The sequence below is a fragment of the Dermacentor andersoni genome, chromosome 1, assembly GCF_023375885.2.
Source record: "Dermacentor andersoni chromosome 1, qqDerAnde1_hic_scaffold, whole genome shotgun sequence".
In the NCBI taxonomy this organism is placed as follows: Eukaryota; Metazoa; Arthropoda; class Arachnida; order Ixodida; family Ixodidae; genus Dermacentor; species Dermacentor andersoni.
Window position 1 is genome coordinate 163,230,716 of NC_092814.1, and position 18,858 is coordinate 163,249,573.

The 18,858-nt window shown below is 43.0% G+C and overlaps 2 protein-coding genes across 2 annotated transcripts in view; one reads left to right on the forward strand and one right to left on the reverse strand.

Moving 5' to 3' along the window:
* Window positions 1–1,070, reverse strand: part of LOC126547355 (RING finger and SPRY domain-containing protein 1-like) — a 79,742-nt gene extending 78,672 nt beyond the window's left edge. Inside the window, exon 1 of the mRNA XM_050195334.3 lies at window positions 975–1,070. The gene's annotated coding sequence lies outside the window, so the exon portion shown is untranslated. The remainder of the gene's footprint in view (window positions 1–974) is intronic.
* A 230-nt stretch (window positions 1,071–1,300) lies between these two features.
* Window positions 1,301–18,858, forward strand: part of LOC126547352 (docking protein 5-like) — a 35,379-nt gene continuing 17,821 nt past the window's right edge. The window contains exons 1-6 of the mRNA XM_050195330.3: window positions 1,301–1,584; window positions 1,988–2,072; window positions 5,620–5,842; window positions 6,686–6,802; window positions 14,064–14,253; window positions 15,534–15,681. Of these exons, the coding sequence (XP_050051287.1) occupies window positions 2,007–2,072; window positions 5,620–5,842; window positions 6,686–6,802; window positions 14,064–14,253; window positions 15,534–15,681 (744 nt within the window). The 5' untranslated portion in view covers window positions 1,301–1,584; window positions 1,988–2,006. The remainder of the gene's footprint in view (window positions 1,585–1,987; window positions 2,073–5,619; window positions 5,843–6,685; window positions 6,803–14,063; window positions 14,254–15,533; window positions 15,682–18,858) is intronic.

Sequence of the window (18,858 nt, forward strand, 5' to 3'; positions counted from 1 at the left end):
TAATCCCATACTTAACTCACAGGTGATAGATCTTCTAACACTCAGAAATGTGTTGCGCACGAAATTAAAGGGAATTTTCATGCCAACACTTTCCTCTGCTGTGGTCCTGCATTTAAGTGAGGGCAAACATTGGTTCATATGACAAATCACGATTCCAATACAGCAAGGCCTGCATTGAGACTAATACATAATGAGAAGGTTAGTGAGCCAACGATATACTGTGACGGCTATTTCAAATACTTTTGTTCTCCAACTACTACAGGTTCGAATACGCATGAGCCTGGTGTCCGGATGGACAGAAACAAAAGTGGACAAATTTTACGAGACCGCAACGCAAGATCCCGTTGACTGACGTTCTTACTGATTCTTAGTCATCAAGCAAGCAGGCAGTCATGCGGTAGCCTTTTAAAGACAGGAGAATGGTCGGGGAAAGCAACGGTTGCAATCAGACGACCGCTAACAAAACTAACGGCGGAGCTACATTTACGGTCACTAACACATCTGCCCGGCTTGACTCCACCTTTGACGGTCAGCGGCACATGTGACGTTATACAACACACATCAAAATATATACATAGCAAGCACCTTGCCAGAACCAAATATTACGATGTTGGTGCCACAATTCTTGATAACCATCGGAATCAAGTTTCGGGTACGGGTTATCTTTCGCGACCACAAATACATTTGCACATTAAGCATGACATCATCTTTCACGGAAATCGTGACGCATTTCACGGCCGCACTTTCAAACAGGCCCAGAAAATAGTTATTTAAAATATTCTAGGTGCAACGATCAAAGATTAGAAATTAAGCGGAAATATTCCCCTCGAGTCATCCAAACAGACGCGAACAAGACGAGAAGCGTTCCCTAAGCTATCGGCAGTACACTTTTTATGAGCACTAAACACAAGTTTAAGACCCAGCCTAAAACGACCGTGATCACGCAGACAAATGCATCTCAATGTAACATTTACCTGAAACATTCATGTAAACATTAGAAGTCAATGCCTCCTTCTGGCCGCCATCAGCTGCAGCCACTGGTTCAGCTAGCAACAACACGAACGTTTGAGTAGACGCACTTTCGTAGAAAAAAATAACGGTACCGTAAGTCTTTATACAACCTCATTGCGACTAAATAAAGAAGCGCCTAATGAAGGTTTGTATAACATCTACACAATGAATATAGCACTTTGCTTTATATTACGTATCCACACCCTCTCTTTTGGACTGAAAGAGAGGAAGGCAAGATTTTGAGAAGGAAAGGGAGGGGTTGATGGGAGAGGCGTTGCCCTCTGGTTGCTCCCCGAAGAGGAGTGTGCGGAGCAAGAGCAGCGAGCGAGGTGGGAAGGAAGTGGCCCCAACCTGATTGATGACGATCACGGAAAAAGAAGGCGGATGCCGAGTGGGCTTGACGCGAGCGCTGATCGAAGATCGAAGTGTAAATCAAGCGGCAGCCGTGTAGGAAATAGATCAAGCATGGAACGGGGCCCTGTGTTAAAGCCCCGTGCGTCTGCACTGTTGAAATCGGACACTCGAACATAGTGCTGCCGGGAGAAAAGGTGCCGAACATTTTCGCGGTCTCAGGTAAGCAGACAGACTCGCTAAGCCTAACGTTTTTCTATTTCTTTTTTTGCGCGCTTCAGAACTACTGCACTATTGCTAATTCGTGTAGCCTAGTGTGACAGACACGATGAAAATGCAGTTGCACATCACCAGGCGATATTTGTGGGGCTGTCTGTTGCACTCATGCGTATGCGATTGGCAGCTGAAACTGCCATGGTTCAGGGTGAAACAGCCTTTATGGAAGTTTCTCTAGCCCACGGGCCCGAATCAACAAGTGATGCTGCATATATTGTTGCTATAAGGTAATAGACTGCCGGTAGTAGACGTCTACAGGTCATGATGCTGATTGATTTGATAAGTTTTATGTAGTGATAATTCACACGCTCGATACACTGCTTTGAAACGCTGTGTATAAACTTCCCAGGTCTCGCAGCTGTGCAGCCATGGCAACAGACACAAGTGACATCGCCAAGCAAGGCTACGTTCGTGTTCGCAGTCGTAACATCGGCGTAAGTAGGCGCTGGAGGGATTGTTTTAAATGTAGTACGTGAGAAGACGTAACGGTGTGTTTAAAAGCAACAATTGCCGTATTGTGAAGAGCCCGCGTGGTCGTCTGGACAGTACGCTGGCGCTCAGTACACCGTTTAGTACTTGAATGTTTGCAGGAGCTCTTTCCGTGCATTATTTTAAGTGCTAGCGGTGTAGTAAATAAAGCAAGTGCCAGGTTCTTTCACATCGTGTCACTTTTTGTTCTTACATTAGTCAAAATGATATTTTCTGCGTTTGAGAGAGAGAAAGGCAAAGGAAAGACAGGGAGGTTCTGCGTTTGATGTGTTGATTACTGAAGCAACCTTGTTTGTGTGTGTCTTCAAAGTAGTTGAATTTCGCAATGAGTTAAACAATTGTACATTTCTGCATATGTGCACTTCTAGATCTTTTCTCATTACAGTTGGCTTAAGCTGTGCTGGCTGGTGTTTGAAATTTTGGCTGAACTGGTGCGTGAAGAGAAACAGGAAACAAGCATGATAGTGATGTATTGTGTGTGCTCATGTTTGTCAACTTGGCATGGTCAGAACTTGGCAAGCTTCTGAATACTATGCTGTCAAATATTTTGTGACCAGTGTGGTATCGTAAGCTACTGACAAAATGTTGCAACGAGTGACCTGTCTCACATTTGTTGCTTTTGGAGAGCAGCCATACAGATAGTGTTTGATAGAGAAATAGAAGATGGGAAAGGCAGGGAGTGTTTGACTGCAATTAAAACGGGGGAGGTTAATGCTGTTCTGAGCTTGTACTAGATGAACTGAGAAATGACAAATTAGATTGCATTACTAAGCACAAATTCTCTTCTGTTAGTGTCAAATTAGATTCTGCCAATCAATTTCTTGATGAACCGCCACCATTTCTCTCCCTAGTGTTCTGGTAGTTTAAGGTTGGACAAAACAACTGACCTTGATCAAATAGTGAAGTGCTTATGAAATTACTTGTTCTAGTATAAAGTATCGCACAATGGGAGCAGTTGAAAGAATGTGGCTAATCCTTAGCGAAAATTGCAATACAGACTTGTATTATTTAAAATACTTTATGTATCTGATATATGAAACATTTATTAGCCTGATGGGTTTTTATATATGTATAGAATAATTTTGTCTCCTGTCAGACAATTAGGAATTTGCTTTGGGCTCATATTAGTCTATAGGAAATTTGTATTTGTGCATATACAGTGCAATAGCATTTGCCGAATGGCTAATAGAAATACGTATTAAGCACGCTGTCAATGTATTAGCACTATTGTGGGTAAAGCTTTCTGGTGTTCTAAGTTGTAGCAGACTAAGGTAATGTATATTTGTGTTGGAATTAAATGCCAATTTTGGTAGGGTGCAATATGTCGATTGGTCCTAATAGATCCCAGTTAGAAGTCGCTACATTAGTTATGCCATGAAACAATATAGTTAATAATAGCATAATTATAATTTGAGTCTTCAAAGAAGATATCTTTGTGGTTCGGTATGGCCAGCAGAGATAGCATTTAATTTTTTGTTGAATTAAAAATCTGCCCTAAAGCTTTACCCATTTGACTTGAACCACTGGCATTACTTGGTGACCCAAATTTTGCTTCCGTATGTAATATGTGAAAGAGATTGTACATAGTGTATTGGTGGGTGAATCATTGAAATGAATTGTCATAGTGTGTGTGCATATGAGCATACAAGCTTCTCAAATTGAGTGTCGAACATTTGTAGGGGCAAATGGTCCAATTGTAAATTGGTGTTTTATTTGACAGGGCTTTTGCTTGTCGACACGCAAAGAGACTGTTGGTTCTTCATGTAAGAACTTAGGCTAATAGGCTATTAGATGTTGATAACCTTATAGGGTACTAGTTTTTTATTGGAATATTCACTAGGGACGGGACATGTTCAAAATTCTACAGGCAAGCTTTACAACAAATGATGCCATAAATAAAATGGTCTCTTGCCATGTTGTCAAGAAGCCAAAGTGCCAATTTGCTTACAGCATTAAGCAGTGAAAGGAAGCATGTTCATGGAATATTTAATAGTTCTGCACTGCCATTAAAACCTAATTCTTTTTCCTTTCTCACTATTTTCTAGAATAGGACAATGGCACTCTTGTTATTGGCTGTGGCATTAATGTAGTGATGACTAGTATAACTCTTAAGCCTGCTGTACAATGTGTTATTTCCAATTCCTATTTTAGTGCAGGTGCGATTGTTTCTCCTAACTAGAACCAAACATTAAAAATAGAGTGATGCACCATAGGTGAATGACACCAACGGTATGTTGTTCGAAATCATATTGAGTTACTTAGACAACTTTTTGAAGTGTGATCAGGTAGCTAACTAGTTGCATGTAATTAGACAAAATTTTACGTTTGTTTTAGGTCATAAGTTCAATTTGAAAATTTGTAGAGCATATTCAAAAATACTCGATAAAGTTATTTTTTCAGGGTTCTGAAGGTAGCCCCCCCATGCTCATACACACAAAAGAAAAGTCTCTATGCTGTTTGGATTTCTGGATGGCAGCACCCTCAGTCGTGTTTAGAAATGAAGCCGGCATGCCCATCACAAAGAAAAAAAGTGATCAACTACGGTGTCTAGCATATGCCAGCACCGTGATATCTACCACCATCTTAAATGATAAGACTAGAGCAGTGCTGGACACGGATGCAAACACTCCTCAGCTGTGCATGCGTGTGTTGTTTGCATGTGTGCGTGCATGCATGTTTTAGCGACAGGCATGCAGGGTTTGTTCTTTAGAAACACAATTGAGGGTATTACAATCCAGGTACGCAAGCATGCAGCGATGTCTTTTTCATATTTTGCAGGCTTTCTTCAGAGCCCAGAAAAAGGAACTATGTAAAAGCTAACTTCGATGGAAGCATCTTGAGTGGCTGTTTCTGAACACGCTCTGCAATTTCTCGCACATGACTTTTGCCCTGAAACAAATATTTAAAATTCTGAATAAAAAGAAAAAGATAACTAATTAGCTAACTGTTCACACCTAAGAAACTCTGAGTAACTAGAGACAATTACGAACAATATTCTTTTGGTCTGATTCGTCGTAAGGTGTGCCACTTTATTTTTTAGGTTTGATTCAAGTTATTTGAAACACCCGGTAGAAGGAAATCTATGCTGTGTAAGTGCACGTCAGATTATATTGTTGAATGTGAAAATCTTGGCATGCAAATAGTGGCATACATGTATAGCATTTTGGGCTGTTACAATTGTTTGGCAATATCCATTCATCACCAGAATAAGGCATTTGTATTTTTTTATAATGCATACTTTGCCGTGGCATTGGATTATGCATGCCATTCTGCCCATACCATGCTTGTTCTTTAGTTCTTTCTTTTTGTGTGCGGGATACCGAAATTTGGCCATAGCCTTTATGTAGGAGAGGAGTTTCAAAATGCATGGACTGGTGGGCCCATGTGGCTTTCTTGATTATTCACCAGCGTTATCCTTTTTATGTTGCATAAATCATGCGGTGGTTGTAATAAAGTGTGACGCTAAAAAGCAGTTGGTGGCTGTGCCTGCAGGTGTGGCAGCGACGGTGGCTCGTGCTGCGCAAGGCAACCAGCACAACAGCATGTCGTCTGGAGAAGTATCTCGAGGAAAAACACGCCCGCACCCACACTGGACAAAAGGTGGTGCTCCTGACACCAGCCACCAGCATCACCCGTTTACCAGCTAGCGTTCGAAAGCATGCCTTCTCCATCTGCTTTCAGGATGGTTCAGTCAAATCAGTGGCATGCGATTCTGGTAAGGATTCAGACATAACTTGAGTGGTCATTGCAGCCAGTTTCTGAATAGAATGTAAACTCTTGATACTTATTGTTTTCTTTGTGGGGGGAGTTGGTACAATTTGAGCATGTATAATGAAACTGAAACCAGTGAAAGGGTATTGTAAAGCAAATTGAACATAGGTTTGAAGCATTGTACCCTGTGTTGCCATGCTGCTAATCAAAGCATTGTTGCATCCCCTTCTTGAAAATTTTCCCACTTGCTCTGAAATGGAAAAAAAATATACAGCTTAACAATGACAATTTATTGCTGGTTATGTTGCTGTTGGTGCAAGTGCTGCTTTGACGTGCTTGAATTGACTTTACAGGTTATCATAGACGCTTATATAGCAGAGTCCCAGTTTACACTAAAGTATGTGCTGAACAAAAACTGGACAAATTTGACGTTGAGCGCATGGTAGTGTGAAATCGGCCAAAAAGTTGGCTTTGTTCTGATGTGGAATCCAAAGTGAACTACTTGAGTGCAATGCAGTGTCTTCAGATTTTAAAAAAAATTTATCAGCGCAACGGTGATCATATATGTAAGAAATAATGAGAAAAGCAGCAAAGAAGAGGTGGAAGAGCCTCTACCTCTGTTGATCTAGCTGCTTCGAGTTCATTTCTGTGCTACTGTGTTACAGTTTGAATAAGGCTCAGCTATATAGTATCTTGATGTTGAGTTTGTTCATAATGGGTTCAGTGAGCAAAAGAAAATGGAAGATGTTGAATAACTTTACCTTACCAGCATTTATTGTATAAAACAGGCCACAGCTTTGTCACCTGTTGTGTTTGTATTGTCAAGATATTTATGTGTTTTGTCCAGATCTGGAAGCGGACACCTGGGTGAAACTGATGGTACAGGAATGCCTTGAGCCACAGTCTGGCCTTTCAGCTGGGGAGCCAGACATATTGAGCCCAGGGATCCAGAAAGAGCTCCAAGGTGTGCACTGTTGCTTTCACTCGGAATTCTTGAAGCTGTAGGTTGAATGTAAATGTTCTATCACAAGTGTGTCTGGTTTAGTTGCAACACTTTACTCACTAGCCGAACCTCCAAAGAGGAACAACTTTGATGCTTTGGCTGGTGAAAGCTGTGTGGCATGTGTAAAGTTATAAACAAGTTTGGGGGCCAGTTGTCCAAGATGTTGCGTGAATGTCCTGAATTTTATTTTAGAAATCATCAGTCTCCTTTGTCAGTTTAGCCATTTGGTTTGGAATCGATTTTTGTTTGTACAGTCGACGACTGATAATTTGGTCTCCAAGGGGAACGTAAATAAATCCGAACTATCGAATGTCTTAAACAGCGAATGTGTCCAAAAAAGGTTTATTCACGTTTTAAGGCCCCTGTGCAAGAAAGAAGTGGTTGATTCATTGCTGCATGCACTTCTGCTTACGTGCAACCAAGTCCATGTGTATTTCTGCAAGTTTTGTGTTGTCTCTGTATGCCGATGGAAGGACTGCAAAGGGTCGAGTCAGATCAGCGTGTGAAGGCTCTGGAGCACACGGGACATCATCACCCGAGTTACAGTCACAGTTTGACCATATGGTTTGACGGTCGGAGAACTTCCTCAGTTGTTTTGTCGTCGTTCAGTTAGGTACATGACGACACTGCACTGTCGACGTCTGCGAAGTCTTCAAATGTAATGGTTGCAGGAATCGGCACACCACAGCCTAGCAGGTCATCAGTGATGTCCGCATTTGAACTCTTTATGGTAGACGGCAGTTCAGGCTCTTCAGTTGCTGAGCCAGGCTCATTCGGACTGCAACTCAAGACTCATTCGGAGTTGCACTGCAAGGGCACCGTTGGTGTCATTTTACACGGACTGTCAATAACTTCATGAGAAAGACTTCTTGGAGCCAGCAGAACGCTGTCTGGAACGCATACTAAACAAGCAAGCACAGAATGGCGGAACGCTGTCGAAAAGGCAAATTCAACAAACAAGAGTGGGTGATGCGTGGTGGTGCCGGAATGGATGTGATGATCGCGTTGTTGATGCGACCGCACAATTCAGGCAAAGCCTCCAAGATAGACATCTCTAGTTTAATATCTGAGGTGCAGTGCTGCGACCAAGACAAGGCCACAGGGATTTCTATTCAGCGTGTAATCTCTGAGGCCATACTTGATATCTTTGTCGAGGCGGCCAGAGGAGATAATGGCGGCAGAGCCGGTGTACGCTACAGCTACACGCAGAGTCCAGATAATTGAATGTAGAGCTGGCGGCTGTCCGAAATATTGATCGTCTTTACACATTATGTCTAACGAGCCATTGGCGGTGCCGCAAAGCTGTCTGGATTATCAGTGTTCGGATTATCGGTCGACAACTGTACAGTTAAACCTCATTAGTATGTGCATGGCAGGAGTGCAGCATAACTATGCACTGACTGGTAACTGCTAATTTGTGTCTGTATGCACTGCTGCCAGCAAAGAAAGAGGTTGTTTTTTAAATGCATTGAATCAATATAAAGGCTGTGGAAGGCAATTCCAGCTCCTCTGCATGACAGCAATAAATGGCAGGCAATGGCAAGCAATCTTTGAAAACGTTTGTACAAAGCCCTGTGCCAGAATGAACAATTTATCGACTTGTGTATAGTACAACAATCTACTGTATGAGAACTAGCCTGCGTCTTTGAAACATGGCACCTGCTATTATCTGGTGCCAATCACTTTGTGTGCAGCATGTCGCATACTAAGCACAGGCTGTCTTTGTGCCAGGATGCTCGCTGTATGCACACCTTTGTCTTTGCACTTTCATCCACTCAAACTCCCCGGCACTCATTACAATACATGCCACATCCAATCACGGCCTTTACCCTCATGTGCACTCTGCTGGAAACCCTTTAACTAGGGGTCTTTGAATATCAAATTTTTTTACTCAAATACAGAGTATTCCCATTTTCTACACAGAGTGAAATATAAAGATTCCATGGAGTGTTTGGCAATGAAAGATTTATTTACCATCGTACATCTGCTGCTGTTGATATTGGATATCAGGTGAACTGTGAACCTTTTAAATGTGAAACAATGGGAAGGTGATCGTATCAGGTGCACCATGACAATGACCATAATGAATCAAAAGAAGAGCAAGTCACCGGATGCATGTAGTAGTGTGGTGTTCATTGAAGACAGCATTAAAAGAAAAAAAAAAAAAAACGGTGAGATTGGTCGAATTATTGTTTTGTCTAAATCAAGTTAGCAAAGCAAATTTGCAGACTGTCACAACGCGAGACATATTTATTTGAAGATTGAATCTGTTTCTGGGAAATAAAGCATATTTAATTGAAATGATTGTGCATAGGGTACATCATGTGTTGGTTCAGAAACTGGTTCATCTGTGAAATATCTGCGGCTCTCCAGCGGCAGAATGATTTGAAAGCATCTCCATTTGCATAAATTTTTCTTGTTATTTAAGGCAACAGTGGTTGTTCATTATAGTATTCAAAAGAAACAAATATTCAGTAACGTCAAATAGTGAAATCTTGAATAAAATATAAATCAAATAGACTGTTCAATTCATGCTTGAAATATTGAATATTTGCACACCCCTACTTTTAACCCTTGTAGTAAACGTGGAAACCTAAATCTATGTTCTCAAAATGTCATTCTTGCATTTTTAAAATCTTTATGTATGTTTTCTTGAAAACTACTTGCATTATTATAGTGAATCTTGCAGATTGTATAATACATCATATTGCCAACAATCTCAACCTAATATGTTAAAGCATTGTTTGCATAATGTTGGCAAAAGGATTAAAATCCTCAAGTTCTCTTTTTATAAGTAAAGACAATGAGTAAAAAATGTTTCTTCTGATTTTTTTTAAAGTTTAGTTTTAAGACAATACTGCATGAAATATACCTGCCCATTCAAATGGGCATCCTGTCAGTTTCTGAGAAAAGGTACGATGTAATTATTTGCCAAATTTTAGCTAGATTTGTAGATTTCAAACTATTAGAGGTGCTACAGTGAAAAAAATACTACTGAAAGTTAAGATAAATCGCATCCCCATTCAGCATGAAAAATATCAGATTAGTATTTATAGTACTTCTTACAATAAAATTCTGAAACCAAGGTGGCCCATTTACCTTATGGTGATGTGACCTTCTAAAAACACTGTTTGCAAAGATTTGAGATGTACAACAAAATTCTACTCAAGCACCTGCTATCACTAAGTGCTTCCCTCATATTGCAATGTCTGGTGCACACGATAGTGGTAGCAAGTAGCCCTGACACATTGTAATGGCTGCCACTATTCAAACTGTAAAGACCCATGGAGACACTGCCATGGATCTCTTTAAACACCATGGTTTTGTCTTTTTCCCATTGAAATTCTCGCCGTATTTCTTTATCCTTCTTAATGGTTATTTAGAATGATCTTGACATCTTAATCCATAATAGTGCATTCGGTTTTGTTTCACTGACATATCTTTAATTGTGGTAAACAGAACATAGTAGACAAGACGTGGGGCGTGTTTTTTTACTTGGTTCATATGTGCCAGCATTGGCATGTACAAGCTGGCATGTTTTAGCACCTTTACCTGCTTTTACTTTAACTAGAAAACACATCCCTCGGGATTAATTGGCTAATCAACATCCGAAAATGCACCCAAAGTACACTACTGCCTGGCTGTTTGTGGTTTTAGGCTTAGTGCTACATGTTACTTGAAGCTGCAACGTGAATAACTAATTGCAATTTTTCTACATATAACATGAGCCAACTTCATTCTTCTGGCTCTTTTTTTTTTTTTTTTTTTTGTCAAGGGGCTGTCTTGAGAAGCTTGATTAATGCAGTAGCTGTAGAGCCACTGAATGTTTTGTGGGCATTCATCGGGGTTTGTCATCTTGACATGCATAGCATGCGAGTACTTGTAGCACATGGCCTTGTGCAAAAGGAGGCTCTGTGTGTGTGTGTTTTTTTATCATGTCATGCCGTGCTTTTCTTACGTCGTCAGTGGCTTTGGTGTTAATGGGCTTCTTCAATTTTCGGAGTTCTGGCAGCCAGACGGCAGCCAGCTAGTTGTGGTCCTGATAGGAAGTTGCATGGGCTGGGATCCCAAGAGAATCCAAAGCTGTCCGAAGTTTGCAAAATCGAATGCCGGGGTGGGAGCAGCTGGCTACTGGATAAATGTAAACATGCTACCAGCATGGCAGCGCTCGGCAAGGCCGGCGCGTGCTAGGCATAGTCGGCCCATTTATGCATTGCCATCTTGAAAGGATGTATAGTTGCATTCAGGGATACAATCACTTTCGCGAGATTTCGCGCAATTCAGCACAGGATGCGCACTCCACCAACCTCACCTTGTACAGCGCAACAGAGGGCCTCCAACGCATCCGATGCCAACATGTGAAATTGTGCGTAAGTGATTGTATCCCTGAAAGCGATCGCTCGAGGATCCCTGCTCGCAGCGACCATGTCACTCACCTGCAAGATTGATGAGTTGGCGTGGTGTCATCACTTGACAAGACATGAAAAAGCAGGATATCGGGTACGTCTTCTACGCATAAAATTTCATGCCGACCTGCTTGGGCTTCGATTTTAGAAAGTTTGTTTCGGCTGATGGTGCTTCTCATTTTGACCCTAAGGTGCTGGGGATGCGGCTGGCGCATGAAAATGCACGCCGCCTGTGACCAGCGAAAAGTTTCACATGAAAAATAATATTGGTTGTGATCGTTCGAGCAATGATCGTTCGAGTATGTGTGCCTATTACCCAACCAGTGCATTCTTATCACTGGCTTGGAGTTCAAACACATATGTTTGTAGCTGCCATCCAAGCATACGATGGAGAGACAGAGCGAACACGGGCCAGCTGCAACGCCTTCGCTAACTGCAGAAAAAGGAGATATTACCGCGTACATACGCGAGATATGTAAAAAGAACTGCTAGAGAAATATGAACCAAAAATGTGCCGCATTGTGTGTGAGTCAGCGTTTACAACTTGTGCAGAACACAATGCAGATAACATGCATGAATGAGAGCGTGGCCCGGTTATTACCGTCGGGAAGAAGCCTTCATTGGACACATACACACACACAAAAGCTTGAAATGGTTCACCGCCGCTCGTATTGCACCGCCTCGCAATGTGGGATGGTGTGTTAGAACCTAGGAAGATAACGTTAGAAGTAAGGAAATCCAAAGACAACCGTAGATGGTTGGCTGAGCGAGGTAAATTTTAGTCCTCAAGCGCTTGCGTTGCAATCCATCAAGTTGTCTCAAAGATGGCGGTGAGTGCCCATCGCTTCTTTTAGTCGTCTGCTAGCCAGAGAACTTCCAGAGAGCAGCCAGACCAAAGTCATCCTGGCTGGTTCTGGCAGCCCGCGGGTAGCCAGAACTGTGCAGCCCGAGCAAAACGAAGGTGCTCTTGCCATCTGTTGGTAGCCAGAAGTGGAAAATCAAAGAGGCCCAATGTTTCACCACACTGTAAACATCACCAGGGGCCTCACTGTCATGCCAAACCTGCTGCGGTAACTCAGTGGCTATGGTGTTAAGCTGCTGAGCACGAGGTTGCAAATTTGATTCCGGCCACAGCAGCCACATTCTGATGGTGGCAGAATGCAAAAATGCTTGTATACAGTTCTTGGGGTGCACGTCACAGCATTCCAGATGGTCAAAATTAATCCAGAGCCTACCCCTATGGTGTCCTTCATAACCCACTGTGCAGTTTCAGCATGTTAAAAACTCCACAATTCAACCCACATGCCATAGCAGACCTATAGCCGTGCAAATTAAGCTCTGATAATTATCGCCGATGTCATTTCTATCAGAATTTTATTTGATACAGCATGTCTGTCAAGAGGGCTGTTGTCTGAGTATACAGATATATTTGCAGCGATAAAACAGAACTTGATCTTTTTTTTTTTCTTTCAGAGATATTGCCTCAAGTACAACTTTATTAAATTATCCTTCTACAATATAAGCTATGCAGCTTGATAGTACAGTTAAGCCTCGATATAACAAAGTCGGTAAAATCGGCAATTTGCTTCGTTACATTGAAATTTTATTGTATCGAAATTTAACCTTTTATGCAAATAAGTACAGTCGCCGATTGATGTTTCTTACATGGAATAATTTTCCAAATTATGTATCGGGCAATTGAAAAAGCAAAGTTGAATGAGAAAAAAATTAATTTTGATAAATTTAAGAGTCAGTGACGAATGATACGATTTGATGTCACATACATCGATGATATCTTCACATCGGCGGTACGAATTAAGCGAAGCCAGCCACGCTTTCGCATGCACTCCGCCCCCGTGGCTGATAGCGTCGCCCGCACTGGGATGACGCTATCAGGAAACGTACCAGCTGTCTCTTGCACCAATGGGTCATCGAAAGTCGAGATTATGCAAGGGCCAATACTAAATGCGTGGGAAGACAGCTTATAAAGTGCCATGCCCTCTAGGCGCGCCCACTCTTTGCACACGCGGTAGATTACCTCTAAATCTGGGTGTGAGGCTGCGTATGCACTCAGCCACACTTAACAAAGCCTTGATCAGCCACGGCCAAGACACGCCAGAAAGCGAGGTGGGCCAACTTACCCCCAACTCCACCCCCCACCCTCCATGTGCGCTTGATCACATTACCATGAGCTCGCTCCCCTCCCCCTCTTTGCCTTTTGCTCGCGCAGGAAGGTGGCATTCCTGAAGCCACTATCCTTGGCTCACCTTCGCACTCTTTTACTCGCGCCTAAAGCACATAGTGTGTGGGCTCGACGATAGGATCTTATCGCACCTAAAGCACATAGTGCGTTGGGCCCGATAGGATCTTATTGCACTTTGATGCGGCTGCACTTGGGCGGTCGCTTTTGTCTTTTCAGAGATGCGTTTGCAAGCAGCCGTTTTTAGTTCAATCATTTAACCATCTACGTCCACGAAAGTTTTTATTTATAGTCTCAGCATTCCTTTGCAGCAGCAGTGAAGTTTCGATATATTTGAAATCGCATACAAACACACTCATTATATTGAGGTTCTAAATACATTGTATTCTATGGACAAGAAGTTACGAAAAGGGAAATAGTTTGGTATATCAAGAATTTAGTTATATTGAAGTTCGTTATATAGGGGTTTAACTATTTTACTCTAGAACTGATAGAATTGATGCCAGCATGGTAGCACATTGTTATATTAAATATGGTCTTTGAACCATTGTAAAAGATTTCTTCTGCATGGCAGATTCTATCTTTGTTCTCCCCTTTTCTCTTTCCTTTTTTGCAGAACAATTTCATGTCTATTTGGTACCAAGCCCAAAACTGGATGTCTTTGGCGAGTGCTTACTACAGGTCACCCATGAACACATATACCTTTGGGATCTGCTTAGCCCTCGTACTAAGCTGGCTGCATGGCCCCTGACTGCTCTACGACGCTATGGCAGTGACCCAGCAAAATTCACCTTTGAGGCTGGCAGGTGGGCATGTGTGCTTTGGTTACCTTTGGTATTATAGTAGGAAGGACATCGGGTATGTATGTGGCCACTTTCCAGATTGGACAGCACATATAGAATTACATGCTGGAAGATTGGGAAGTTATGTGCTGTCGGACTTAACTGAGGTTACATAGCTTGACTGATATTCTTGTGCAGGGAGCATCTGTCTGTGATCGGCACCAATCTATTAGCTAAAACGAGGCTGTAATTTCTTTTCTCCTCATAAATTGGTTGCCGAAACACTATTGAGGTGAATGGAATGCCGCTAAAGTACAGAAATATAACTTAGTAATGTGATACATTTATAAGAAGGTACACTTATAATCGGGTAACTACAGCGATTATTCATTGTGGGCAACCATTTTCACTTCAAAATCTTCCTAGGGCAGGCATATTATGGGCGTTTTTGATGGAAGAGAATGTGTCTTCAATGCATTCACTGTCCCCTAAACGCCGCAAGACAGACACTGCAGCTGTTGGAGTCGCAATTAGGGGCCACAATTAAGTGTATGTGTGCTGACCAGTCAAGTATGAATTATGTGCAAGTAAAATTGTGGGCAGTAACACAGGCCCGACAGCTGGTGCTATAGCTTTTTACGCAAAACGCAAGAGTGCAGCCAGAAAGAGAGCCAAGACAGCACTGACAGTGCAGTTAATTGCCAAAGGACATCCCTTGACATCACATGAATGCAGCATATTCTGCTGCTTGAAGTTAATATGAGCTTTGCAAGCCAACAAAACCAGCGCAGCACTATGCGACACGGAAACTACTAAAACATGATTGTAGCCAGTGCGGGGTCGAGCAAAAAAGAAACGTTTTGACCATCCGCATTGTTTGTGAAAAATAACGTCAATAAGTTCTTTTTACAAGAATTGAACAGAAGTGGGCAAGTAGTATTTTCTTCAATATTATAATGTAATGTGATGATCTTTTTATTATTAGTGGTTGAGTGCTATTCACAATTATAATTAGCATTGCGATGTCATCGAGCTAGTACTAGCATGCCTCTGTAAATTCTCAAATCCTGTCCTACATTTACTTCAATTTTCCATTTACAAATGCTGTTTTCAGTAATGTGTTGACACCTTACATGGTTTCGAGCATTAATCTATCACTTTAGCTTGACTTAGTATTTGCTTTTAGTGTCCCTCTAATACAAGTCTTTGAAGTTTGTGCTGTGCTTTTCCTTTTGAGTCCAGCGAAAGCTGGTGTATTGTGTAAGAACCTATATGTTAATTTCAAATGTTGTGGTGTCTTGTAGGCACTGTGCCACTGGAGAAGGCATGTTTGTGTTCCACACTCTTGAGGGAGAGAAGATCTACTGCAAAGTTCACCAAGCCACGCTTGCCATTGCTGAGGCGCATCATCGTTCCAGACGGCTGCATGCAGTGCCTTCAGCTCCACCTCAGGTAGCATTATTCTACTGCTTTGAAATGCATCTGTGTGTATGCTAACTGACCATGTTTGTCATGGTCAGTTTGTCATGTCATGTTTTTTTGTCATGCTCTGGTTATGTCATCACTACAAGCACCCTAGAATATGCAGATAGCACCTTCTTAACCCTTTGAGAGTAAAATTTTTAAAATTTTAATTCTTCTGCGAATATTTCGAGAAAACACGAAGTAATTTTTTAACTCTTACGTTACTGCAAGCAAGTGGTCGTTTTTTATAGGTCTTGCAAAAGAATTATTGGCCACGACAAATAATACCGTAAAAACCAGCATAGAATACGAGGTTTCTTTCCTAATATTAGCGTCCCAAATTTTCGCCTCCTACTATATGCGGATCCGAACAAAAATTGCAGTCACAAATTTTGGGCTAGAAGTTTTGGTTTCATTATTGCTGCGTGGCTATGGCTTGGCTTCGTTATTGCTGCGTGGCTACGGCTTGGCTTCCTTATTTCTGCGTGACTACAGCATTGTTTCTTTATGGTTGAGTGTGCACCTTGGTAGCACCCGTGCAAACCACGCTTCGCGAAGTGCATCTTTTTTATTCTCATTGAAGGACCAAGATGTCTGGACCACGAAAGCAGTACTCGGCTGCTTTCAAGAGAAAGGTTATTTTAGCCGCACAGGACATCAGCAACGGTGCAGCCGGGAGGCAGTTTGGCGTCAACGAGGGAAGCATTCGCTTATGGTGTCGACAGAAGGAAGCCCTTTTCACGTGCAGCGCAACGCGAAGAAGCTTTCGCGGTCCGAAGAGTGGGACATTCCCGTAAATCGAACTCGCCCTGATGGAGTTCGTATGCCAACAGCGAGCCGCACATCTAGCTGTGAGCGTGGAGCTTATGCAGGCAAAACCTAAGGAGCTTGCAAGAGAAAAAGGGCTACTGAGCTCCACCTTCAAAGCGAGCATGCACTGGATTTATTGCTGCATGGGCAGTGCTGGATTTTCCTTACGCCGCCGAACTTCGATTTCGCAAAAGCTGCCGTAATCGTTCGAAGAGCTGCTTGTGGCTTTCCAGCGCCACATTATTTCGCTGCGCAAGTCCAAGAGCCTCCAGCTAGGGTAAATCGGCAATGCTGACCAAACGCCAGTTTATCTGGACATGCCATCTTCCCTCACCGTGCACAAAAAGGGACTCTAAACAAGTTTATGTTCGGTCCACTGGCAATGAGAAAATGCGACTTACCATCATGTTGTCGTGCACAGCAGACGAACGCAAGCTCTCGCCATATGTCGTCTTAACGCGCACTAGGAAGGAGACCACTCAAGGCCGTAAAGGAAACTCACCGGTGAACAGCTGGGGGTGTGCCACGCTGACTCAAAACATTGTCGCCGTCAGAGCTTGAATCTGCTATGCTGTCATCTGTCAACTCGAGTCCTCATCACGAAATTGAAGTGTGGGTGCAGCATAGTTTTGAGTAGGATGCTTTTCTCGCGACGCAGCCGCGCGGGACAACGCCATGGGAGGGAGTTTCGGTAACTGCACTGTGACACTGACAGCGCCCCTTGCTCTCGGAAACTCTTGGAAACTGGTTGAAAATGCCAGGTCCCCTTGTTGGACATGTGGCGGACCTTCAGAAATACACTTTGGCGGAATAAAACGATTCGGACTCTAAACCAAAGCTCACTGGTAACAGCTGGCGTCATTTTCGGTTAATTATCACCGCTCAGCACTGTCGGATGGCAAAACGGGCGAAATTATTTAATTCATGACTTGTTGGAAGCCATTTCATTACAAAATTTGTATGCTAGTGCAGCGTAATCGTGAGCAGCATGCTTTTTTCTCGAGCGGCAGAAGGGGACAGCAACGCCTCTTTACGCTACAACATTTGCACATTAGTTCACAAGAAGGTCCATCAAGAATCGCAACATTGTCGGAGCGCGAAAATTTAAACTGATTCAGAAAATGCCGTGCCTATGCTAACTACTGGATGGCCTTAAGTGAATAATAAACGGCTCGAACATGTCGAAAGCATTGACCACTGGTGATCGATTTGAATAGGCGTGGCAACGAAAGAGTTAAGTGACATGCGAGAAAAATTGAAATATGTATGGTGTTATACAAGTGAAGAGGTTTATTGGATGTGGGCCATGAATCCAGAAAGGTCCACAGCTAAAAGCACTGGTTCAGGTCGAGTACTGTATCGCGCACTGCATTGGCGTTCCTGCTTGTGCTTCAGCTGTCCTACTCTTCATTACAATTGCCCACCACGGAATAAGCATGAGCCATCCTGGTCATCTGAGAGGTGGGCACAGGAGGGTCAAAGTAGGACTTCAAGTGGCCTACGTGAACGATATTGAGTCCACGGCGGCGGAGATCGGCAGGCGGAGCAAGAGGCTTGATGATGTTAACAGGAGATGTACGCTCGACCACGTCATAGGGCCCATCATACTTGGGGAGCAGTTTGGAAGACAGACCATGAGCATGGGGTGGTACGTACGACCATACGAGTGTTCGGGAAGGAAAGTAGCAGGTGAGGGTGGTTGTCCCGGATCTTTCTCTGGCGCTGTTGGTCAGTTGTAGTGAAATGCCTGGCCAGTTGACGACATTCATGACATTCTTCAGCATATCGGGCAGCTTTGGAAATGGGCATATACTTGGAGGCATTGCGGTTGTAGAGCAGTAAGATGTCTGTGGTATGACGCGCTTGGCAACTGTACAATAGGAAGAATGGAGAAAAACCGGTTGTGACTTGTATAGCAGTGTTGTAGGTGTAAGTAGCAAACGGGAGAACCAGGTCCCAGTTTGCCCGATTGGACGCAAAATGGATTGCAGGGATGTCTCCTAAAATCCGATTAATGTGTTCAGTGAGGCCACTTGTCTGAGAATAGTAGGCCATGCTGTGCGATAGACAATATGGCAGTGATCAGGCAGTGCTTGAATCACGTCAGATAGGAAGACACGGCCGCGGTCACTCAGGATATCGCATGGAGGGCCACGACGAAGAATTAACTGGGTAAGAAGGAAGGATGCGACATCCTATGCTGTGGCGTTGGGCAGAGGGGCAGTTTCGCTGTACCATGTGAGGTGGCCGATGGTGTCTATAACCTACTGGTTGCCTGCAGTCATACCTCCCAACTCTTCCGAATTTTCCGTTATATGTACGAATTTTGAGCAGTCTTACGATTTTACGAATCTT